A 24,642-nucleotide genomic window follows, 5' to 3' on the forward strand; every position below is an offset into this window, starting at 1 on the left:
TACGTTTTAACTTTTTAAAGCAAACAAGCTTCAGAGGTCTCTGCATAGCAGGAGCTTGCCACTGGCCTGGCGTGATGATGAATTTGGTGCATCAGCAGAATATCAACGGCTTGACAGCTGTGCTTGTGAGATGCTGTAAACGAGCCCACCTTTAAGTCGACAATGAGCGATTTCGGGCTCTAAACAAGACACATAAAAAAGGAGGGGAGACCCGTTTCGGTAGATGGTGGTGAAAAACCAACAGAAGCCAAAACTCAGAAAAAATACCACAAAATAAAATCATAGCACCTGAGTTTGTACTGGTGTCCCCAGACCTTCCCCCTTCCATGGCAAACGTCGTGTAGCCGCTTGCAGCAGCAGGAAACGTTACAAATGTCGACATGTTTGAGGACAGGGAAGCACAGGATGTGTTCGAGCAACTCGGTCGGCAGGTCGGTCAATTTTTTTGTCTGGGGGTCGGGGATAATCCCATTTAGACTTCGTTGCCCCTCTTCAGCAATAGACGTCGCCATCTTTACTGTTTACCACGATTACCTCATTGCTCAGGCACCGCCCATTTATGGCGCAGGGGGCAGGGCTGCGGGCTGGGCAGGGGAGGGAGAGTGCAGCGTGATTGGTTGTTAGGTCAAGAGGGAAAGGGAAGCTGTGTTATCTTCAGGCTCCCCGGATCCTCCAGATTTGATTTCATTTCATTTTTAAAAACTACAAAATAACATTATTTTACAAAGAGGAATGCACAGTAAATTTTAATAAACTCTAGTGACGAATAGATCTGCCTTCTCATTATGAATATGTGGTTTTACCAGGGTTTTACAAAGAAAAGAAAACTTCTGACACTAATTGTTATTTTCATTTCTTTTTTTATTAAATTGTCAATCACCCTCTCGATTAATCGTTTGGTGTTTAATATGTCAGAAAATGGTGAAAAAATGTCCATTACAATTTCCTAAAGGCTCAACATGATGCCATCAATTTTCCTGTGTTGCCTGACTAACAGTCCAAAACTAAGGGTATACAGATTGCCATCACATAAAACACAAATAAAAGCAACAAATTCTCACAATGAAGAAGGTAGAATTAGGGAATGTTTGCCATTTCTGCTGGAAATATGACTTGTAATAACTGTTAATCGATTATAACAAAAAAGTAAAGGAGATAAGTGTAGGCAAATAATTTGTGGTTAAGGCTACATATATTAAATACTGTCATGGTTTATAATGATATCTTCTCATTACTATTTACCTAGATACAGTATTTTTATGTCAGACTCAAATGAAACGCTCTCTGCTCCAAAGAAGCCCCTTTCTGTCAGTATTTTAATGTCGTCAATGAGCGTTACAATCTTACTACAATATTCCGGACGGCACTTGAATGCATCATTGATGTTTGGGTGAGAGAGCTAACAAATGGTTAGCAGCAGTTTTCTGCGCTTCTTTTTCCAGCATAGTCTATAAGCAAGAAGACTTTAAGTGTATTGAACTCTCTCTGTAATATATTGGTCAAATATTCCTCCAGAGACGTTTAACTTTAGCGCAAGATAAGGGCAATGTAATGTTAACTTAGTTTCTGATGATCCTAGCTAACGTTAGCAGGAAGCATAGGTTACACTTATTTATCGGCTCATGCTAATGTTACATGTAAAACTTTTTGGGTAGTTAACGGGAACTTAGAAAAAATACCGTGAAATACGTAATGTGAATTAGACATTCATAAGCAAAGAAAATGTAAGTGAAAGCCTCACGTAAACTTTGATGGAACTTACCTTAACGTTATCCATCGATACTTGATCGAGCTATCGTAAAGTTGGACGGTCATCACATGTACACACAGCTGTGCTTATCTTTTGATAATGACTCGTGCTGTCTACACCACAGAGTATAATAGACACAATGCCTTGACAGTGCACTCAGTTTGTAGGAATTGACGACTTTGGAATAGTTGAACAGTTAGTTTATTAGCCAATCGCCATGGCAAGTGCCTTAGCGGCGAAAATGGGATTTAACTCACTGATGAGAAAACAAGCCAGGAACTTCAACGTCAGGATCTGCACAATGGAGTCAGATATGGAGTTCAGCTGCGAGGTGTGTATGTGCTTGAGACACTGAGCATCATTTCATTCAAATTAAGTCAGAAGGTTTCCCACATTTGCAGTGGCCCCTGACCACAACACCAAGTACATCAAAGTGTTCCCGCTGACCGTGATAACATTGTAATGCTATACTATATCCCGCAATCTATAATCACACCTGAATTAGAGTGGTACAACAGTGGTGGTGGTTGCTCATAAGATATGAGTTTCACTTTTCGACACTAGGTGGCAGCTAGTAACTATGAACATATGCAGTTCGGTCTATTTTATTGAAGACTGTTATAATGTATCTCTGTCTTATGCAGCAATGCAATCATGAATATTGCTCAATGCAGTATAGTACTTGCTGAAATGCTATGTGCATCATCCTGCTGTGTGAATACTAAAAACAACACACTGATGCTGGTTTCATTGTGTTTGATATTTTTGGCCTTTTTTGCAGTGTTTTTCATTCAGCATATGCGTTGGTTGATGTATGGGGTACCAGAACTGAAAGGCATCAAAATGACTTGCAGACATCACCTCTGTATTTAAAGGGGAGGAACCCCACCTAAGTTTGCAGATGGGTAATTACACAGTGCAGCATACTGGTAGTTACAGGTTTCTATTTTCTGTGCTGGGATGATAATTGTATCATTTATGGGTTGTGTAAATAGCACTTAAGGGGATTGGTCATATAGACAAAATGTGAGTGTGTTCATTCAGCCTCGCATTGGAGTTTTTGATTGGCCCTAGTTGCCGTCCTCGCTGCATGGTCGAGCTGATATCCTAATTTCTTTTCGTTTTTAACTCCGCATTTTTATGCCAGCCTTGAATGCACTTGACAGAAGCTTGCACCCTCAGTTAGCTCAGAGGCTAGAGATGAAAGCTATCTGAATTGGATGTGTGTGCACCTGATATGCCTCCCTCATGGCTCTCAGCTGGATGAGGAGAATACATATGGCTGCCTGCTTTGAACCAGAAATGGAGGTTAGGATGAAAATGCTAGTACTGTATGTCTGGATTCAGTAGACACAGTATTTTATAAATGGCTTTTAATATTTAACCGTATAAAGAATTAAGTGCTTCGGTTCTCTTGCTAAGGCATACACATTACGATGTTAATGTTATTGTCAACATGTAGCTCCAACAGACTGAGTTTGCGGAGAGTTTTTAGTTTAGTAGTGCTGTTCTTTTGTTTGTTTTTTAGCACCTCTTTCTGTATCAAGTCACCAAATTCTGATAATTCAGCATTTTTTTTGTTTTTCTTTTCTGAAAAAAAAATGTGTTGGACTGAAGCATCTATGTGTTTCAGGTCAAGTGGAAAGGAAAAGACCTTTTTGACTTGGTGTGCCGAACTCTGGGACTAAGGGAGACATGGTTTTTTGGGCTTCGGTACAACGTCAAGGACACGGTTGCTTGGCTGAAGATGGAACGGAGGGTAAGTGATTCTCATGTAATACTGTTCTTGTAACAGCCATGTGCCACATAAACATTGTTAATAAAGATGTACTGGTCATGAAAAAGGAATGTATCGCCCCACCGTGCAAATGTGGATTGTTCTTTTGGTTTATGAATGTAGGTTCTGGATCAGGAGGTGCCAAAGGAGGAACCAATCACCTTTCACTTCCTGGCCAAGTTTTACCCCGAAAATGCTGAAGAGGAGCTAGTGCAAGATATCACCCAGCATCTCTTCTTCCTACAGGTAACTTTACTATAGTGTTTAGTCATTGTGCTTGTTTTAAGAGTTTTGTTTTTTTTAACTGTGGATTGTTGTTTTGGCTCATGATATACTCTTGAAATACGTACCTTGACGACTTCCTATCCATTTAATTTGTGCCTGTCATGCCAAAAAGGCCTCATAAGAAGGTTCTTTGTATACTTGCACTGACTGACACATTCTCTTCTTTCTCTTCTGCTGTCTGAGTTGAAATTGCTATGGGCTTACAGGTAAACCTGAAATCCAACATGCCTCTCAGAAGACGCTGTGGATTACTGCCTGGCTAGTGGACAGACAAGCTTTTTTTAAAGCCTTTATTTCCTTGATCGTAATCTCCCCAAAGGGGTGCTGTGTTCAAGACATAAAAAGAAAACATTCTTAAAATTTGGGTGTCATCTTTCTGAGGAACTAGATGAGTTCAAGTGAATGCTTTAGAAAATAGATGTGTAAGAACAGGATAATTGAACTTTCAAAATGCTCTGTGAATTCAGGATATTCATTTCGCCCGTGCACACCGGGCATTTGGCTGATGCGCTGTGTCTGCGGCTTTCTTACGATTCTGGTCCAGTGTCAACAGGGGGCATGCGACCACAGACTTTCTGACAAGGTGTTGAGCATAGCACTCTCTAATACACTTTCTTCATTGTCCTGGTCTTATTGTGTGCAGCCATGTGGAATCAATGCACAACATATTACCACTGCCCTTTCTCTCCACTTAATACTCTCCGGGGAATTCCTGCAGAGGCTGCCACACCGTGTAGATGAGATTTATAACTGCGCTCCCATCGTCCAGCGCTACCAGCCACATTTATCAATTACCAATTAGGCTTTAAAGGTCTCAGTTATTGGCCCAGTTAATGACATATTCTCCATGGGATGCTCGTCCCCCATAGTACTCCTGTGATATCCAGCCCATTGTGCTGGTTTGGTTATGTGGCTTAAGACAGCGCTTGTGTTCCTCAACATTTGGAGAGACACACTTACTACGTAAGACTTATAAAAAAAGTCTCTCTGTGTCCTTAATCCATTTAGAGGTAGTAGAAGCAATTTATTTATTTCAGAGGGAAATCTTGCTTAAAAAAAGTAAAGCCGACAAATGACTCAACAGTTAAAGCGGTACACAGCTACAAGGGGAGAAGAATACAAATGTGTAGAGCCTCACACCGCCTGTCTACTTATTACTTAGCTCTCATTAATTCCCATAATGTCGGTAGCAGGCCTCTGTTCAGATAGTGTCACAGGCATGACAGCTGGATTAGTGCTTATCAAAAATGATCACCGACCCGGATACAAGCGCACGCGCACACACGAACATGTCACACCTCACACACTTTAGGTGACTTACACAGACAGGCACATGCACGTCTTTGTCACCCCGACCTGCAATCTTAGCGACAACATAGTGTCATTTGTAAACCAGATTGCAGCCTCGGCCTGTTAGTGCTTGCCACGATTAGGGGCTGTCACCTCTGGCTCCACACCTTTGTTAGTTCAAAACAAGAAAAGACAGCATGACTGGCTTGGCAAATGATAAGGTTTGAAGTGTTAAATTGGCCACTTATAAAACTAATGCTGAAGCATGTTTTCACAATCTAACCTCACAGTCCGGCTTTGTGCTCTATATGTAGTTATGCATGTTTGTGATTCAGTTAGTTTGATAGGTGACAGAGCTCGGGTAGTGACACCTGGTGAGACGTAAGACTTTAATCTTAAGGGGGTGCTTGTTGAAGGGGATTGACACTGATTTTAAGAATTCACGTTATTACTGTGATCCATGACAGTTAAGTCAGCACTTGTAAACATGAGCTACTCTTTCCGTAAGCTAGAAACTGGAGACCTGAACCTTGGATTTGTCACTCTTACTGACTGGCGTGTATTCACACACATGCAGAATCAGCTATCCTGGGGCCACAGAAGAAAAAAAACATGAATTATATAAATGGGCGGCACTCTCCTTTAATTATGATTTGGAGCTTTTCTAGGACTCGCGTTTATCTGTCACGTCATTATGCTCTGCTGACTAGCAAGCTGATATTGTTGGAGCAGCTTAATGATCATATGAAATACTCCTGGCTTGGGTACATAGTTCCTGGCTCAGTGTCTAATAGATCCCTGAGTGGTTATGTTACCTCCGACAATATTTATTTGGCACAGTTTGTCCGGTTTCCAGACCTCCCTAAAATGTGTACTAGTGTATTGTAGCAGTTAGAGTTGGAAGTTTATTTACCCAGTTTGCAGCATGTAATAACATGATATTGTGGCTACTGAAAACTGGTAGCTCAGCACTGTGCTTTAGCTGTAAATATGGTTCCCATATTTGTCAAAGTGGAATTTTAAGTGCTGGCTGTCCAAAGCACAGTTGTCAGAAAGCTGTGTTTCACTCTGCACTGTCACTCTTCTCTCTAAGTTATCAAGTCTTTTCATTGTGTTTGAGTTACATAAGATCACCTGTCTCACGAGAAATATTTTGTTCCTCTCATGGAAATCAATATAAAAGAGATATAATAACTGAAGACAGAGAGTAGATCCTGTCCTGATTTATATTACAGATGATAGCTGGAAATGTCTTCTTTGCTGTTCCAACATTTAACAGGTAAACGCTTCTCCACTGATTTAAGAAACAACTTAGCACAAACAGCATTCACCGCATGGTTAATTTTGAACTGATTTTTGTGTTAGCTGGAATGAAGAGGGCTTTGCTGTTCAGGTGGATGTATGCAGAGCAGTACCTCAATATATTTGGTAACTCCTCAGGTGAAGAAGAAGATCCTGGAGGAAGAGATCCACTGTCCACCCGAGGCCTCTGTGCTGCTGGCCTCCTACGCCGTCCATGCCAAGGTTAGTGCTCTATTTGCAATTTAAGATTTTATTCTCCATTCTTTTAAAGCAAGATCGATATATTCATCCCTCCATCCATCCATCCATCCATTTAATCTGTGTATTCTTTGATGATTTATTTATCTTTGTGTTAAAATTTACATGACAAAATGGGAAACATCTTCTTCTTAAGTATCTTTTTTTATATAATTGGTCTGATGAGGTGCTAACAGCTGTGAATAATTCACTACAACATGTTTACTTTCTGTAACTGCACGGAAGAATGCAATGGTTTTAAAGGAAAGCAGTGTAGAACCATAAATTTTAGATGTTTCGGTCAAGTTTTCGGGCCCATCCCAGCAGAGTGACGCCACTAGAGAACGTTGTGACATCAGAATCAACGTGGTACTGGATCTGCGTGTCACATCATCATTGCGGGTATTTGCATCTGGAAAGGGAAAATTCTTTGATGGGGGGGGGGTTATCACCAGCGGGCTTAATAATTATCATCTTCTCATGTCTGGTTTCCCAAAAATAGACATAAATCAGCTACAGAACTCTGCCGTCTGAGTCCTGATAAGGACCAAGGGCACACATCACACCTTAAGTTTATTCACCGGCTACTTTTTGTATAGATTTTTTAAAACTCTCTTACTTTTTCATGAAGGGCTGCAGGGCCTTGCAAGAAATGCCTTTAATGTAAAAGCCAGAGTCCAGATGCTCTTGAAATAGCCTTTAAAGTAACAGTTTTAAATGCAGAAAAAACTCCTACTAAGGCAGCGCCTGCCTCTTGGAGCAGCCTCCCAGCTGATCTGCAGGTAACGGAAAATCTGAAATAAATAAAATACCACTATCCTATTTGACTATAGGTGATATAGACTTTCAGTTTTGTGGCCTAAATCTCTGCTTTTTGCCACTGCATCTACACTACTACATCTTTTAGTTTGTGATGGTGTATGTTTACATTGTTTCACTGATTGTGTTTTCATGATCTAGCACTGCATTAAGCAAACTGTATTATCCTGTATGAAAGGTGCTGTATAAAAATGTACTTTCTCCAGAAATCAATCTACAGGAAAAACCTTAATAAACCGCAATCTCAGTCGTTCTGGTTGAAGGATCCTATCTCTGGGAAATCCCCACGACAAAGACAGGGAGAGTGAGGTTCAGCTTTTTGACAGGCGGACAGGGTCTAGTGAGACTGGAGTTCTACCTCAAAAGGTTGGCCAAGAGCCTTTGGAGACGTGCCTTTCCCTTGCCAATTTAACAGGCCTAGGTTAAGAGAGACTGTGGATAAAGAAAAACCAGCAAATGAGCTTGAGACTTGTGCTCTTTGCTGTCAGCGCCCTCGATCTGGAAACAGCAAAAAATAGAGGGCCACAATCTGTTTTCATTTAATCAGCAGTCCACTTTGATTAGAGCCTATGTGAGTAAATTGGTGTTGTGAAGGGGAGACAGGTACTTGTTTAGCAGTGCAGCTGCTGAGAGGATTTTGTCAGACTTTTCCCTTCTCCTTTTATCGTCATGAGTTGTTTTTGTGCAGAACCACAGTTGAAGTGGAGTATATCACACAGTGGAATCTACTGTTACATCTTTAATCATGATTATGCCAGCCTGGAGATAGCAATAAAGAGAGAGAAGAGGCGTGTTCGTGACGTTAAGGTTTTAAAGGGGATTTATTTTAATAATGTGCATCATAGCGCTGTTCAGGCACGGACAGCTGCACACAGAATCCGTGTGTGTAATCTGTTCACACTTGGGGGGGGGGGCATATAATTCACAACAAAGGCAGTAGGAAGCCATGCGAGCAGCCATTACCTTGTAAGAGTTACAGAGAGTGCATGAATAGAAGGGATAAGAGGGGTTAGGAGTAGTCGAGGAATTTGTGTGTGCACAAATGCACTGACTGACTGCTTTACAGTTATTTCTGTGCATGGGACCTCACCTTAAACACAGATGAATGTACATACAGTGAGATTCCAAGGTCTCAGTCCACCACATAAAGTAATATTGCAACTATTTTATTATTCCAAAATATATACTGTGTATATAGTAATTATGTATGGTGTAAAGTATTCAGTATGTAAACCTTATATATGACATGATTATGGACATTGTAGTGCCACATATATGTGATATGTTACTGTCTATGTCGTATGTATAAAAGAGGCCAAAATCATGTAAGACAAAATACAGTACAGTTTATTATAATCCATCATAATAATTTATGTTTATATATGAACTATATGAATAGTTTCCCATTGTATTAAAGGATATTTTACTTACTTTAGTTATTTTGATGTTGAAATGACTAGTAGGTACAAAAAGTTTTGGAATCTATTTTTTTACTCCTTTTTGTACCTACTAGTCATTTTGACACTAACATTTAAAAATACACTTTTAAAAATACAGAAATGATCCTTTAAACACTAAAAAGGTGGAATACTATATTATAAAATTGTCTATTTTCACCATCAATTAATCTGCCAATTACTTTTTGTTTAATCGATTCATTGTTTGGTTGATAAAATATCAACTTTACACGGTGACATCTTTGTCCGAATAACATTACAAAACCCAAAAATATTCAATTTATGAATGCAAACAAATAAAGCAATAAACCTGCACATTTGAGAAGCTGTAACTGGGGAATGCCATTTTTGCTTTACATTTTACATGTGGCCTTTATTGTGGCCAGCCTAGGCACATCTGTGCAATACCCATGCTGTCTGATCAGCATCTTGATATGCCACACCTGCGAGGTGGAGGGATTTTCTTGGCAAAGGAGAAGTGCTCACTAACACAGATTTTGACAGATTTGTGAATAATATTTGAGAGTAATAGGCCCTTTGTGTACATAGAGAAAAACTTAGATCTTTGAGTTCAGCTCATGATTAATGGAGGCAAAAACAAAAGTGTGGCATTTATAATTTTGTTTGAAGTATATGCTCAAAGTTTTTACCCACACAAAGTATATATATTTTAAGATCTAATACTGGACTGCAGTGCAAGGTACTAAATGTGCGGACTGAAGCTGGAAAGAGGAGTATGTTTTATTACGGCCCCTGGTCTTGGAATGAGCTTCAGGTTAAGCTGGGCTACATCTATGTATCTCTGTCATTGCTGCTTACTGTATTTTCTTTTAAATATCTGTGTTTTGTATATTATTCCCAACTTACTAGAATCCATCAGGGGGCATGAATGTCTGGACCAAACTTTATGGCAATTCAAAACAATATGGCATTTCCCTCAAAACCACATGCGTGAACCTGATTGTGGTGCTAGATGAAGGGTCAGGCAATCACCAAAGTAATCCAAAGAGCCATGTCACTGGCATGGCTAAAAACATTCGATACATACACCATTTCCAAACTGACCCCGGGACCTTGCACAGTTAACATAGCCTTAGTTTTATGTTGGTAACCATCTATGGAAGTAGCATAACCAGTGCTTGCAAAAACAAATGTCCCATCTTGCCTGTTTGGGCAATGTAACAATAATGCCTTTCATTGGTTAGAGTTTATTTCATGGCTAGATTTGATAAACCGTTAGTTCTCACTCTTTTACTGTAAAGAGGTTTCTTCAAAGTGACTGCTTTGTGTGAGAAATATATTTCCTAAATTTAGAAAGGGGCTCTATTGAACAGAATATATCCATTAGTGGTCACTGCTGTGCAGCTGGTGATAATTGTTAAGTGAATTTATTGACACATAGCTGCCCTTTGAGAGCCAGTTGTTGCTGTTAGTTTGGGGTTGCTTGAAATAATTGGAAGAAAGGTGTGTAATCAGAAAGCATCTGCAGGCACTGTCACTGTCAAAATGCCATCCTGTCCTTCCCCTTAGCTGAAGCTCAGTCGGTGCCATAATACCTCTATATGTCGATATATCATCAATTATATAGCAGTTACAAACAAACAACTGGGAGGAGGAGAGGAACTGAGGGTTTGGAAGCTGTGAAACTGAAAGGAAATGATCTAATTAAATAGCCCTCGGCTTCTCCACTCCGTTAGCCACTGCACCGGTGTTCCTGGCTTTCCAATCTGTGAGTTTATTAAATTCAGCTCTGTTAAGTAGTGTTTTCAGACTGGTGTGCACAACAATAAAATCCAATTAAACCTCATAATAAAAGTAACACTATAAACACAACAAAATAACATGACATATAGAAAAAGTTAGTTGCTTAGAGCCACACAACAGGTGAAAAGCTTCTATTTTAGTGTGTGCAAATTAGTTAAAGTCCAGGTATTTGTAATCTATTGTAATTATTTAAGGACTTAGTGATGCAATTTCTTCCAAACACGATGTCATGTTAAATTAAAATAAGTGGTTTTGGTTTCAGCCCCTTTCCCTGGCATTTCTGAGACAATTTCATTGTTGTGTATATTTTTCTGCTCCTTCAGGTGACTAGCCAAGCGAAAGTGACACAGCAATGACATTTTGAGTGCACTTACAACAATGACATGCTGCAGCAGAAGGTTTTCTAGCTATCTGAAACCTCACTGGTAATGTCAGATTTTGATGTCAGTCTCACAAATAAGAATCTTACCACTAAGGACGTCATGTGATTTTCATACATGCAGCATAAGCAGATCAGGGATGGGAATATTTATAGTTTGGTCTAAAATGTGAAGACTCTTTGATAAAGTTAGATTTTCACATAATACTTATAATTTGAATACCTTGGTGCTCCAACAGTGTCATGGAAAAATGCTAAAGGGTTATAAACATGTAAATATTGACTACCTAAATGACCTCTTGTAATTTCAACCAATGATTTCCAAATAACAAGAATCACAGTGCCAAGGAAGGCTCCGCCTAGATTTAATAACAGAAGCTGAAAAACCTTGCACAGAGCGTACAGCAATGCAGAGATATAGGGAACATTTCAAGTTAACCTACTTACATAAATCAACAGTCACAGCCCACTTTTTAAACTGTAGCTACATGTATAATTTATATCCTTCCTCCAGTAACACTTCAGCCCAAAGAAAATTCCCCACCGTCACTCAGTCATGCCTAATCCATTGATATCACTCTTCAAACATACATGATATCATTTATATTTTGGCTCTGTGATGATAAGCGATCAGTCAGTTCTTTCAGAATAATCTCCTAATAGCGTCATTTACACCATCTCCCAAACAACTGGGCCACTGGGTCTGCGGTGCAGGTTAATGACCTGATGGCAGACCAGCCTCCATTCATTCTGCAAGAGACCCTTTTCTTACAGGCGCTGTAGTTTCATCTTATGAACAGCTCCCAGGAGAGGCATAGTCTGGCCTGTTATTGGAGGAAAGGTGGATAGAGGACATTAATTTGGATTGATTTTAATCCTTTTGGCACTTTTGCTCTATTTTACAGTATGGCGACTACGATCCCAACATTCACAAACCTGGCTTCTTGGCTGAGGAGGAACTGCTGCCAAAGAGGGTGAGTGGCAGCTGTGTACTTACTGACATTCATGAGTGAAGATGTTTGTGTTTTTATGTAAGCCTATACTTTACCTAAGGATATGTGGCATACCACCTGCATGTACTGTATTTTCTGCAAGCAATCATGTACACTTCAGGCCGTTTCTCTCCATTTCAGGTGATTAACTTGTACCAGATGACTGCAGAAATGTGGGAGGAGAGGATCACAGCGTGTTATGCAGAGCACAGGGGCAGGACGAGGTAAAAACTGCTGCACTGAACGGCACCACTGTGAAGTTCCACAGTCATCAGCACATTTCAGTTCACATAGGATGTGCTTAAAACTTACTTCCACAAGAAATGTTTTATGCAAAGTCCATTTTGGCAAATGAGTCAAAAAGATTTTTCTGTGTGGATGTTTTTTAAATGAATCCACAGTGTGAACTTTGTTTAACATCTATTGTTGACCAAGAAAATGCACCAACACCATATGGCACCACACCACCAAGTGAAATTACATGTAGTTTCACAAGAGAAACACAATTCATGTCCCTGTTTTTCAAAAGAGATTAATTTAGTGAGGAGCAAATATATCATAGTGAGAAGGACTCTAGGAATTATATTGCCATAATTGCTTTCATAAATCTAAAACTTACACAAAATGAAAATCAGTTGTTGCACTTTGCTCCACCGCTAAGCTGAACTTAGTTCAAAATGGAGTGAGGGATGCGTAGTGTCTTAAAGCTCCTGTGGGTGAGGAGTTCTGGAGTTCTGGTCTGTAAAGTGACTTCTAAAATCCATATAAAATATATATATATATATATATATATATATATATAAAAACACGTTTTGGATGAATTGCCATGACATTCTGTACATGTGATACTGTCACCCCCCCCTCAAGATGAATTGTAGTACTTTTAAGTGATCCCTTAAGTGTCATTTTTGTATTTGTCTAATACTTTGTTTTATGACCAAATACCAGTACCTGCAAAACTAATGAGATAATAAATATTAGCACACTAATGTGAATCTAAGACAGTAAATATGGTAAACTTCAGACCTTCTAAACATCATCATGTTGACATCGTCATTGTGAGCATATCAGCATTTACCTCTAAAGCACCAGTTTGTGTACAACTGCAGCCTCACAGAGCCACTAGCAGGGCTGTAGATGTTTCCACAGAACCCCAATTTTTCATTGAACAAAAAGCTGTCGTTCTCAAATATTCATTGTTGTTTAAACACAAGCAGCCGTATAAGAACTTTGTGTGAAAAAAAACTGGCAGAATTTTGATTCAGATTAGGAACCATCTCATCAAAGACAAACAAAATCACAAATCCGACCAGACATGGCTGCTGGGTTTTGGTACGTTTTCTATACTCCATACTGTGGACACATTTTCTGACCAAATAGTATTACAATTTAATATCCAGCCACATACAGTGAATGGCTTAGTTTATCTTTCTTTTGGTTCACATTCTTTTCAAACTTAATAAGAAATAGATTTTTACAAAACTGATGTCAACACAACATCAAAGTAACTGACAGACTTGCAATGTGTGAGTACAACTCTAATGCTTTACACTTCCACAGCATTAATCAGGCGTTCTCTAAAGTCAGAATGTACTCCATGTCCAACCTAGTTAAGATTTGTTTACTTGGCATAATGCTCTCTTGCATGTTTAAACTTTGATGAAGCTTAAATCATCAATTTCCCAACCTCCCGTATCAAACAGCAAGTTATTAAAAGTCTTGGCAGAAGTATGCCCTGATTTTTCCTCAACCATCAAAGTATGCAAATTTTTTTTTTCTTTTTTTTGCTGAGTTGACCCTAAAATCGCAACAGATCTGCCAGCCAAGCTGCAGAAAGAGAGGAAGAAAAGAGTTTCATGCATGTGTTTTCTCTATCACAGTATTTTAGAGTCTTGAAGGCATCAGAATAAGTCTTCAAGCATGACCTCTAAAGCTTGTTATGAATTACAGTTGTGTTTTGTGTCAGTACTGTGCTTATGTTTTCACCCTCGCAAGAGCTGTGTGGCAGAGTTTATATAGATCACACAACATGACAGTTGCTACGCACAAAAGCAGAGGGAACAAGGTCTGATCTCCTTTTTCTCTCCACCTCTGCACCTCCTTTCCTCCCACCCTTCTCTCCCTCTCTCTCCTTCATTCCCTTGAATCCCTCTCAATCGCTTTCTCTCTCTGTCTTTGAACCAGGGATGAAGCTGAGATGGAGTATTTAAAAATAGCTCAGGACCTGGACATGTATGGCGTCAATTACTTTTTAATCAGGGTGAGCCAATGACGCTTTGCTATATCTTTTCAAAGTAAGCCAATATGGGAGATTAGGAGGCGTGTCAATGTCACCGCGGTGTTATGAAATGAAGTGGGGAAATAGCAGTATGGCTCTTCTGTTGTAAATGCTCCCTTAGTTGAGAATCTATTAATTTGAATGTTGAACAGTTTTAAAAACAAGTGTTTTTTTGTTGTTGTTTTTGGTAGTAAATAAATACCTGCAATTTGGCACCGGATCTTTTCCAGGTGAGTCATAACAAAAACAAACCTGTAACATGGGTCAACAAACAGAGATTTCACTTGAGGTGGCTCTGGCCTTGATCGATGTGTTCTCTGAAAGGCTGAGGCATTTTAAAATACCACAGACAAGTCAGCCTCAGCTTAAGTAATTCACAGTAACATAACTTTTCAAGTAAACAACCCAAAACTGAATATACAGCCCGCCGCTGGCATTGTTCAGCTCAGCTTTAACAAATAGTTTTGGCAAGCAGAGCCACCACAATGCCACCTGTGTCAAAGGCAGGTACAAATGAATGTTGGCTGGAAGGGTTCCACAACTGCTCGCTATTTTCCCTTAACAGACGGGTAGAAGAAAAGCTTTGTTTACTCTGCTGGTGTGGTTTAGAATAAAAAGGGAACAGATCTTCTTCTGGGAGTGGATGCCCTGGGTCTGCACATCTACGAGCCGGACAACAGGCTGACACCCAAGTGCTCCTTCCCTTGGAATGAGATCCGCAACATCTCCTACAGCGACAAGGAGGTGGGACACTCTGCTGTTGCATTTCATGATAACGATTAGTGGCACAGTACTTGTATTGTGATAAAGATGGTTCAAACTTGAACATAGAGTATTAAAAGCGATATTTGTGTATCATAGTTCATTTATTTTGAGGGGAATCATATTTTGGGTTATACTGTTGTTCTACAAGTATATCCTAGTTAATGACTGAGAGCAAACTAGAATTTATAACCGATGGTGGATGGATGAAAAATTATTTAAAAGTTCAAAAACCTGGTATTCTTGTCTCCTTACTGTTCAGTTTACCATCAAACCCCTGGACAAGAAAACCAATGTTTTCAAGTTCAACTCTTCACGGCTAAGAGTCAACAAGTTGGTGAGTTGTTTTGTCTGTGGCTAGTAAATATAGCTTTTTCCACTAGCCTCTTAGCAGACTATAAATCATAGCTTTGGTTTGTTTCTAGTGAAGATGAAGAAATATTCTGGACGTTGCAGGTAAATTAGAGTTTACCATTCTGGCATCATTGTAATTTGCACCTTCTCTTGGTTTTGTTTCTCATGTGCAGATCCTCCAGCTGTGTATAGGGAACCATGACCTGTTTATCCGCCGCCGGCGGGTGGACTCGCTTGAAGTACAGCAGATGAAGGCTCAGGCCAGAGAGGAGAGGGCCAGAAAACAGGTACTGATAATGGAGAAACAAAGAAGAGGGGATGGGGTTAGAAACAAGTTTCCAGCCAAATGTTGTTGTATTTAGTGGCAATTTTAACAAAATTTTCAGAAAATCTGCTAAAGAAAATAACTATTGTTATGTGAATATATTAAGAGTTTGGACACATTGTGATAAACAGTTAGGGGGGTTAATTCTCCAGGCAGCTGCCATTAAACTACTGCAGGAGACATGTTTGTTTCAATTATTAATTTGAGAAAGGTTACAGTGTCTTCATCAGTCCACACAGATGTGATGTTTCTGGTGGATGGAAACACACTTTGTGACGTTAAATGTATTCTGTCCAGCCCCTCTCATGTTATTTCATACTTGAACAGTATGTACCTTTAATGGGATGACTGTTATTGTTCACATCTGTGTTCCATTCAAAAGCACTGACAAATTCAAGGACATTGCTTTGTTAGTACATAAAAGTATTTTTTAAACTGAAATTATTTACAACAAAACAGAGCGCTTTGATTGTTTTCCCTCATAATGTATCAGGTGCACCTGCTTTGTGATTTTCTTCCGTCGAGTCCAAGTTGCGCTTTGTCTGTTGTATTTATTCCATCTTTTGTTCTGTTTTGTTCTTTCGTTGTCCATATTTCCCACCATATCCTCTTTTCTTTGTGCACACGTCACCTGTCTGTGTCGTTCAGGTGGAGAGGCAGCATCTGCAAAGGGAGAAGCAGCTGCGGGAGGAGGCAGAGAGAGCCAGGGACGAGCTGGAAAGGAGGCTGATTCAGCTGCAGGATGAGGCTCACATGGCCAATGAGGCACTGGTAAGATTCACTTGGTTAGTTTAACCCAAAATCCAACATTTTGTTGTCTGTGTCACATATATGCCAGGTTTCAAATGTAGCATGACTACTTTTGATCTAATAAACTTAGGAGAATTAATACAAAATTATGAATTTTAATAATCAGAGAATATTAATTCATAAATCTCTCGCGGGGCACCACCCGAGATTCTGTTCGCCCAGGGTCTCGGGATTCCCTGGGTATAGTTAATAATGATAACAATTATTTACTAGTGATCAGTTAGTTAACAGTCGCTCAATTATCTTAAATCAATCAGTCAGTCTCATATCGAAGGGATAAATTCTCATGACAGGGACTTGGAGTTAGGAAACACACACACCATTCCTTTGATTACAGTGAAATTTATTAACTAACTAAGGTGACTATACATGCGGTTACATATACATCAAAGAAATAAACAATGGCTAAACAATGACATTGTGGGAAGCATTTGATTCACACGGGCAGCTAATGAACGCAAGCTATGAGTTTTAAGGACTAAAGATAATGGATTAACAAACTACTGGACATCACTGACCACAGAATGTAGGGTTTTGGTCTTACTGCATGTCGTTTCTCCCAGCCGGGTTGCTGTTAGACGGCCTCACACTGGCGGAGTTCCATGCATTCTCGGTTAGGACAGCTTAAAGCCGTCGCTTTCTCTGCCAGGGAATTGCTCCGGAGGTCCGTCTTTTGTTGGCTTATTGAAGAAGCTCGCAGTGAGGGCCTTTTCAAATCCTGGCTCGGGTCAGAGGTTTGGTCGTCCTTTGTTACTGCTGGCGGCCCACGTGGCTTACCCGGGCGTCTGGGGATCAGTGTAAGTTAGCTCAACGAATAAAGCTTAAAAAAAAGAGAACTTGGTCGTTCTTGAATTAAAATTGTGTAACTTAAAGGTCTGATAACTTTTAACAAACAAAATAAAATAAAATAAAATAAAAAGCAAGTAAAGTTGCTGGAAACGAGGGAAAAATCGAGGTCGCTGCGCTTCGCGTGTGTGGCTTAAAAACGAACAAAGGGCCTTCGTTGCGCCAAGTTGTCCACTTGGGGGAGCTCGGGTTACATGAGGATAGCTTTGATTAACCCTAAAACAATCTTCTTGCTCAGGAGCTGGGGAATTTAGTTATTTAACCTTAAATTCGAGCTGGAAAATTGCTCGAGTATAGGATGACATTTCTTTATCATCATTTCTAAAGGAAGTGTCATAAAGTGTTGGGAACAAAGCATTGATTACAACATAAAATGAATAAAGGTCAGGGATCCTTGCTGAAAATTAAAACACTGCAAAATTACTTATTTAGATTCTTTTCAACAACAAATAACACCAACATGGTCACATAACTACTCAAGTGGAGACCTAGTCAAGTAACTAAAATATTATTTAATTAAACAAGGTAATGCTTTGAGACAGTAACCTTTGTTTACACAAAAGGTTCAGGGCAGTCTTTCGGGTGTCCTGGAGTTCCTCACGAATTTACAACTGGGTGTGAAAGGAGAATAACCTTTGATGTGCGATAATTAAACAAAGAGGAAGGTCAGTTGCCATGGTTACGTGTGTGGGGGGTAGTTTAGTAATCTCTGGTGAGTGTTTCTTTGTCATTTTAACAGTCAGCCACCAAGCGTTATCTGGCTGCGGCATCGGAGGTGGCAAGTTTTATGATCGAACTGCCCAGAAACAGCACTTAGGGAAAACAACCTTTCACCTTTTCCTTTGGGTCACTTCAGCTGTCTGTTGAGGGTTGATATCTCAAAACCCCCTCCTTTTCTTTGTCCCAGGGAGAGACAAAGAATTTGGAGTAGTCCAAATTTATTTGATATAAAATGCACAAATCCACAAAATAGTTTATCAAATGTGTCTTAACTTCACCTCCTCTTTTTTTATTTAATTTACTCATTCTTCTCATTTAATGTTTCTCACGGTCGCCTCTTTCCCCTCCGTCAATCTCCCTCACTCCTTCTGTATGCTTGCACATCCCTCCCTCTACACTTCTCTTCCCCAATCTCTCTGCTCTTTCTTTGATCCATTCCCCCCATCTCCTCTTCCATGTTCAACTTTTCTTTCCCCCCTTCTTGTGTTCTTCCCCCTCTTCCCTCTTCTCTCCAGCTGCGATCGGAGCAGACGGCGGACCTGCTGGCTGAAAAGGCCCAGATCGCGGAGGAGGAGGCCAAGCTGCTGGCCCAGAAAGCTGCTGAGGCTGAGACAGAGATGCAGCGCATCAAAGTGACTGCCATCCGTGGCCAGGAGGAGCGGCGGATCATGGAGCAGAAGATGCTGGAGGCAGAGATGCTGGCCCTCAAGATGGCCGAGGATTCAGAAAGGAGGTGGGGGAGAGGAGGAAGGAAGGAAAGACTGCTTGGATGAATGTATAGTGGACAGCCATCAATGATCCAGCTTTGGTCTCTCTCTCTCTTCCCCCCCCCACAGTCTTGCTCATACCCAAATCCTCTCTGTTTGTATCTGTCTCACTCACATGCATGACATACATACTTTTTTAGATCCTTTAATAACTTATTCGCACATCTTACTTACTTTCCAAGAGTTCTTTTCACTTTGAAATGCGAATACCTTGAACTGAGGAAGTTGTCTTACGAGAGTGTCAACACGCAGTTCCTAAATAATCTCCTCAACCCACGAGCCTCCCAAATGTTTTTTGAGTTACTATACAGTTTAATGTCAAAGTGCACAAACATGCCGCTGCACTTCAGTTTGCTCAGCAGAACAGAAGTCAAGTCGATATGCTCTAAGTAACGCAGCTGCATTTAAAGTGCTCGATCAAAGAGTAAGAACTTCTAACTTGTTTAAAATCATTTAATTTTAAAGGCTTTGTTCTTGCGCTGCAGCTGAAAAGCAGGTAAATCAAGCGGTTACAGCCACACTGCAGCACACAGAAGGTAAAAGAGAGAAAGCTTTTGTTCAGCAGCCCTCCTAGGTACAGCAGTTAATTTGTGCTAGTTAATTGTTCGCAGTAGTATCGATTGATGGTGGGAGTCCCTATCAAACAGTCTTTTTTGCTACACACTGAAGCTCCACAGTGCTGAAACTGACTTTTTGGTCTGTGTTTTATCTGTGACTTAGAAAATCACAAAATTGCTTTTTTTCATATACATCCTAGAGTGGTTCGAATACCTTTAATATCTTCCTTTTGATTTCTTTCGAGGTCAGATGGATAAGGAGATGGTAACTTGATGAATGATCCCTGCTCACCACTCTGTAAAGCTTGATAGATGTCAATCCATTGTAGCAAAAAAGTAACTTTCATAATAAAACAGTATACATAGACACTAAGAATATCACTTCACAGCCTCTACTTCACAATTTATTAGGCAATCATTTCAGATGGGTACCATTAACCACTTGCCAGCAACTGCAATTTCTGGATGAGCACTTTCTGCACCAGAGAAATTTAAACCCATGGCACTCAACATGTAAATGTCCACTCAAACCCTTGAGGCACATAGCTCCCCCACATCAACGAGGAACTGCTGAGTGTTCAGGAACACAATCAAAAGAAATGTAATCACCCGCATATAACGTTCTTACATCTCTGTGTGCAAACTCGATGGTATGATAATGGAGTCAGAAATTATTGTCTGCTGGGGTGATGCATTGATCACCTTGGTACGGTAATAACAAAGTGACATTCCTGGTTCGTCGAGTACTGACATACCGATTATGAAAGGTAATTTTGGATTGGATTTTGCTAATTCCGTTTCTTTTGAGGGACTGGGAGTTGAATTTAAGTATTAACTGTATCTGTCTGTCTGTTTGTCCCTCAGGGCCAAGGAGGCTGAGCAGCTGAAACAGGACCTGCAGGAAGCCAGGGAGTCTGAGCGCAGGGCAAAACACAAGCTGCTGGAGATTACCAGCAAGGCTGTCTACACGGTAACGGACCTGGAACACATACACACACACAGATATTTATAACTCATAAGTGTTTGTACTCACCTATACTTCACACAGGTAGACCCACGTAAGTACATATGGTACAACCCAAGAACAAACAAGTAGGCTGAAACTATTAATTGTCAAGTGTATGGCAGGAAATAATCAATAGAAATTATGCTAAGTAATTGTTTAAATTACTTATTGAGAAAATGACAAAATATTTGCTGATTCTACCTCAACTGTACCTTATTAATTGGCTTACTGAATAGGGACAGTGCATATTAATAGGGCTGGAACTAACACTTTCATTGTTCAATTTTCATTATCAATTAATCATTTGGTCCAATAAAAATGGATAAAAAAATGTCCAAAACCCAAAAATATTTAATTCACTATTATGTAAGACCAAGAAAAGCAGAATATTAAATATCTGGCGTTTGTGGTTAATAAGTTGAACAATCAATGGATTATCAAAGTAGTTGCCAAATAATTTACATTCAATCGACTTATCGATTAACAGCTCTACACGTTAATAAACATGACTTTATTTATGAAATGTAATGTAATTTACATGAAAATGCCACTTACATCCATAGTCCCTCAATACAAGTTTTAAATAACCCCCAAACTTTTAATAAATATGACCAAAACAGTAAGAATTTTATTTTATTATACATTTTGTTGGGCAGACACGGTGAGCAATTTCAAGACGTCAGTTTGGGCTCTTGTAAATTCTGATGGGCATTTCATACATGTCTTTATGTTTTAAAGACAAAGATAAATGGAGTCATTGATAGTAAATCAAAAGATCAATTAATAACGTAAACAGTTGAAAGAAACAAAACAAATATGCATAAAACACATATTATGCTAGACTCAGATACACGCCCAATATAGATACATGCAGTAAAACCCTACAGAAAAATACTGTATCCATCCCTGTTGGGAGTATTAGCCGCAAGCGTTGGTATGGAAATGACCAGGATCATAAAGTTTTAGCTTGAGTACTACTACGACACAAATACACTCGCACAGGCACAGGCACAGGCACAGGCACGCACACACACACACACACACACACACACACACACACACACACACACACACACACACACACACACACACACACACACACACTGTAGCCCTGCAAAGCCACACTGAACAGAAGATACTTGCATAAGAACAGGCAGCACATAAGGCAGCCTACGCAAGACCTTCCAACATGCTAAAATCCCACACATTACACATCCATCTGCTAACACACATATACACACACACACACACACACATACATATTGAGATGCTGGCCATGGATAGAGAACTATGCGCTCGTAAGCTTATGAAAGATGCACATGCATACATGACATACTGCTACTGGAGCTCCAAACATATCAGTTCATGAGTGAGAAGTCTACACTCACACAATTACACAATATTTTCTGTTCCTATTTCCGTCGGCCTTTGTCAAATTGCCCCGTGTGCTCACCCAGAATTTATTCATGTCAAATGTAACCACCATGTAGTCTGGATTCACATGCCAACTAATGGATTTACATTTATATTGTGTATTAGGTCCACTTCCTATCTAGCCGAATCCTGAGGTGGCAGGTGGCCATTGCATTTCAGACATTTGCCACCTTACCACTTCATATTTATTCTGCCGCATTTCTGCTTCATTTTCTTGTCAATTTGTTTACATCGCTTCCTTTCCTCTAATCTCTCTTTCCCCCTCTCCTCCTAGTCCCCTGGACTGCAGCCTGACAACATGCCTCCCGACCTGAGCTTCAGCAGGGAGAACCTCAGTTTTGACTTTAAAGATACTGACATGAAACGCCTCTCCATGGAGATCGAGAAGGAGAAGTGAGTGGTCGGCCCTACTAATTCTACCATATTATGGGCCTGAGCTAGTTTGCATTTTCACTTTCTGGTTAAGTGGTTTAGCTGGATTGCAGCGATTTGGTTTTTAATTGTAAATCAGCAGAAGGGATTTATTAATCAGAATCAGAATCAGCTGTATTTGCCAGGTCTGTGTACACATACGAGGAATTTGACTCAGGATTGTACATTGCTCACGTTGTGCTTACTTATACAATAATACAATAATAAAATCAGATGCAGGCTAAATTATAGAGAACACATATATACACTCTATAAACAAAAACAATATAGACAAATTGAGACAATAGTGCAATGAGCAGAGAGCAAAGAAGAGTAAGAGTAAATTATTGTTACTATTATTATTATTATTATTATGTACATGTTGGAGGTGGATGTGATATACAGGTACGCATACATGCACACATGTACACAGTGTGATGGAGCATGCTGGAATAAATAAGAATTATGTGCAGGTGTTCTGTACTTGAGGTTGGTGGATTTGGTATACAGTGTATACAATATAAAAATATATATAATAATATAATTAGCTATTTTAGGTGCACTCAGTGTGTTTAAAAATCTTAATGAAGGATTGTATTTTGAGGAACACCATGAGCCTCAGCATTAGCTGTGACAGATGTCACTACCAGCATTCAAGCATTTGTTTTCTTTAGCTCTTGGTGTAAGTGATAGCAGACAGGACAAACTACATTTAGACAAGTATGACCCCGGCTGTGGAGTTAAATAAATTACTAAAATTGTGGCACTACGAGAAAATTGACAACCGAGATTTTTCCGTATAGTGTAAAAAGCGTTGTCCCCGTCTTTTGCAAACCTACTATTATAGTTAATTGAACACAGCTGTAGTTCTCTGCAATTAACCAACTCACCACTCCATGTGAGCGATCATTTACAGTACATGGCATTTTATAATTTGCAACTTTCAGTTCACTGATTTTAAATTGGTAATTTCTCAAACCCTCTCTTTGGTTTCAGACCAGAATACCCGTAAAAGAGTTCCTAAACTTTGAATAGAGCTTGCAAACAAACACATTTTTTGCATAACTGTTAGGTTAGAAATAGCAGTTGATAGTTGTTTGAAAGTAAAATGTTTTTGCTGACTTGGAGCCTTTTTAGACTTGATTTAAACCTTTTTTTGTTGTTGTTTTTCTTTTTTGCAAATCCTTGATTAATAGCATTAGAGCAGGGTTGACCAAACTTTTTTGATTGTGGGTCATATACAGAAAAATCTAAGAAGTCACAAAATTTCTGCATTCACTCGCTATCTTCTGTCTTTTCTAGTTAAGCCATGTTTAAACCTGAGGTGATTGAACCTGAGGTAAACATTTTCATAGACTAGTAATCGATCATTGTAGGTCAAATAGATGTTGGCTTGCTAGTAGTTGTTCAAGATGACAGTGGCATCTAGTATTTGAACTAGGATGTGCAATATACATGCAGTGAAATTTGTGAGAAATAATCTCAGTCTATATAAAAAAATTCACCGCAGGCCGCACCCCTGCATTAGAGTATTATATAATAGTACAAACTTTAGGTTGAAGTTGAAAAGTATCTAAAAAGTGCTGAAAGGGAAATTCACATAACAGCCTCCCAACCTGCAATTTGATCATGTTTAGGGTCGAGTACATGGAGAAGAGCAAACACCTGCAGGAGCAGCTGAATGAGCTGAAGACGGAGATTGAAAGTCTGAAGCTGAAAGAGAGGGAAACTCCTTTGGACATCATTCACAACCAGAACACCGAGCAGGGAACCAGCAAGCACAGCAACTTTAAAAAGGTACCTATCAGCTTGGCTGCTTGCATGGTGGACACAATACACACATTGTAACACACACACACAAAATACTCAAATAGGTTCACAAATATGTAAATAATGTTCCTCTAAAATACACTGTACATGTAAGTACATGTAAAATTCTCCCCATTCGTGCTTCGTCAAACAGTCAAACATTTATAGTTATTTTAGCACCTTGTATACCTGCACAAAAACCATCAATATGTCTTTGGTAGCAGAACAGAAATTTAATTACATCCACCCCTTAAGCTGATTTGATATCCATGTTTAAAGATTAACCACGTCCTATCGGAAAACCAATACAAGAGCCAGAGATCGACTGCATCAGTACACAACCACAGATCTGACCCAAATTCTGCTACAGTTTGCAAAAAAAATTGATGCAGCTGTCAAAACAATGATATTTACAACTCTGTCTCTCTCTGCACTCCTGTGCTTCCAGCGTTTGGGTGCGACCCACCCCTCTCCTGTTAGCTTGCTACATTCCCTGAACACAAACCTGCTT

The 24,642-nt window shown here is 39.7% G+C and overlaps 2 protein-coding genes across 3 annotated transcripts in view; one reads left to right on the forward strand and one right to left on the reverse strand.

Annotated features, from left to right (window-relative positions):
- fbxo21 (F-box protein 21) overlaps positions 1-1,911 on the reverse strand; it is a 10,675-nt gene extending 8,764 nt beyond the window's left edge. The window contains exon 1 of one of the 2 annotated variants that reach the window (XM_046036115.1): positions 1,763-1,911. In XM_046036115.1, the coding sequence (XP_045892071.1) occupies positions 1,763-1,815 (53 nt within the window). In that variant the 5' untranslated portion in view covers positions 1,816-1,911. Of the gene's footprint in view, positions 1-288; positions 544-1,762 lie in introns of those variants that run through there. The other variant, XM_046036114.1, reaches the window with a different exon arrangement.
- nf2a (NF2, moesin-ezrin-radixin like (MERLIN) tumor suppressor a) overlaps positions 1,385-24,642 on the forward strand; it is a 31,755-nt gene continuing 8,497 nt past the window's right edge. Inside the window, exons 1-15 of the mRNA XM_046036116.1 lie at positions 1,385-2,081; positions 3,384-3,509; positions 3,651-3,773; positions 6,543-6,626; positions 11,966-12,034; positions 12,194-12,276; positions 14,237-14,312; positions 14,940-15,074; positions 15,355-15,429; positions 15,620-15,733; positions 16,420-16,542; positions 18,663-18,880; positions 20,336-20,441; positions 22,186-22,304; positions 23,960-24,119. Coding sequence (XP_045892072.1) covers positions 1,968-2,081; positions 3,384-3,509; positions 3,651-3,773; positions 6,543-6,626; positions 11,966-12,034; positions 12,194-12,276; positions 14,237-14,312; positions 14,940-15,074; positions 15,355-15,429; positions 15,620-15,733; positions 16,420-16,542; positions 18,663-18,880; positions 20,336-20,441; positions 22,186-22,304; positions 23,960-24,119 — 1,725 coding nt within the window. The 5' untranslated portion in view covers positions 1,385-1,967. The remainder of the gene's footprint in view (positions 2,082-3,383; positions 3,510-3,650; positions 3,774-6,542; positions 6,627-11,965; positions 12,035-12,193; positions 12,277-14,236; positions 14,313-14,939; positions 15,075-15,354; positions 15,430-15,619; positions 15,734-16,419; positions 16,543-18,662; positions 18,881-20,335; positions 20,442-22,185; positions 22,305-23,959; positions 24,120-24,642) is intronic.

This window comes from Micropterus dolomieu, linkage group LG21, assembly GCF_021292245.1.
Source record: "Micropterus dolomieu isolate WLL.071019.BEF.003 ecotype Adirondacks linkage group LG21, ASM2129224v1, whole genome shotgun sequence".
NCBI classification, from domain to species: Eukaryota; Metazoa; Chordata; class Actinopteri; order Centrarchiformes; family Centrarchidae; genus Micropterus; species Micropterus dolomieu.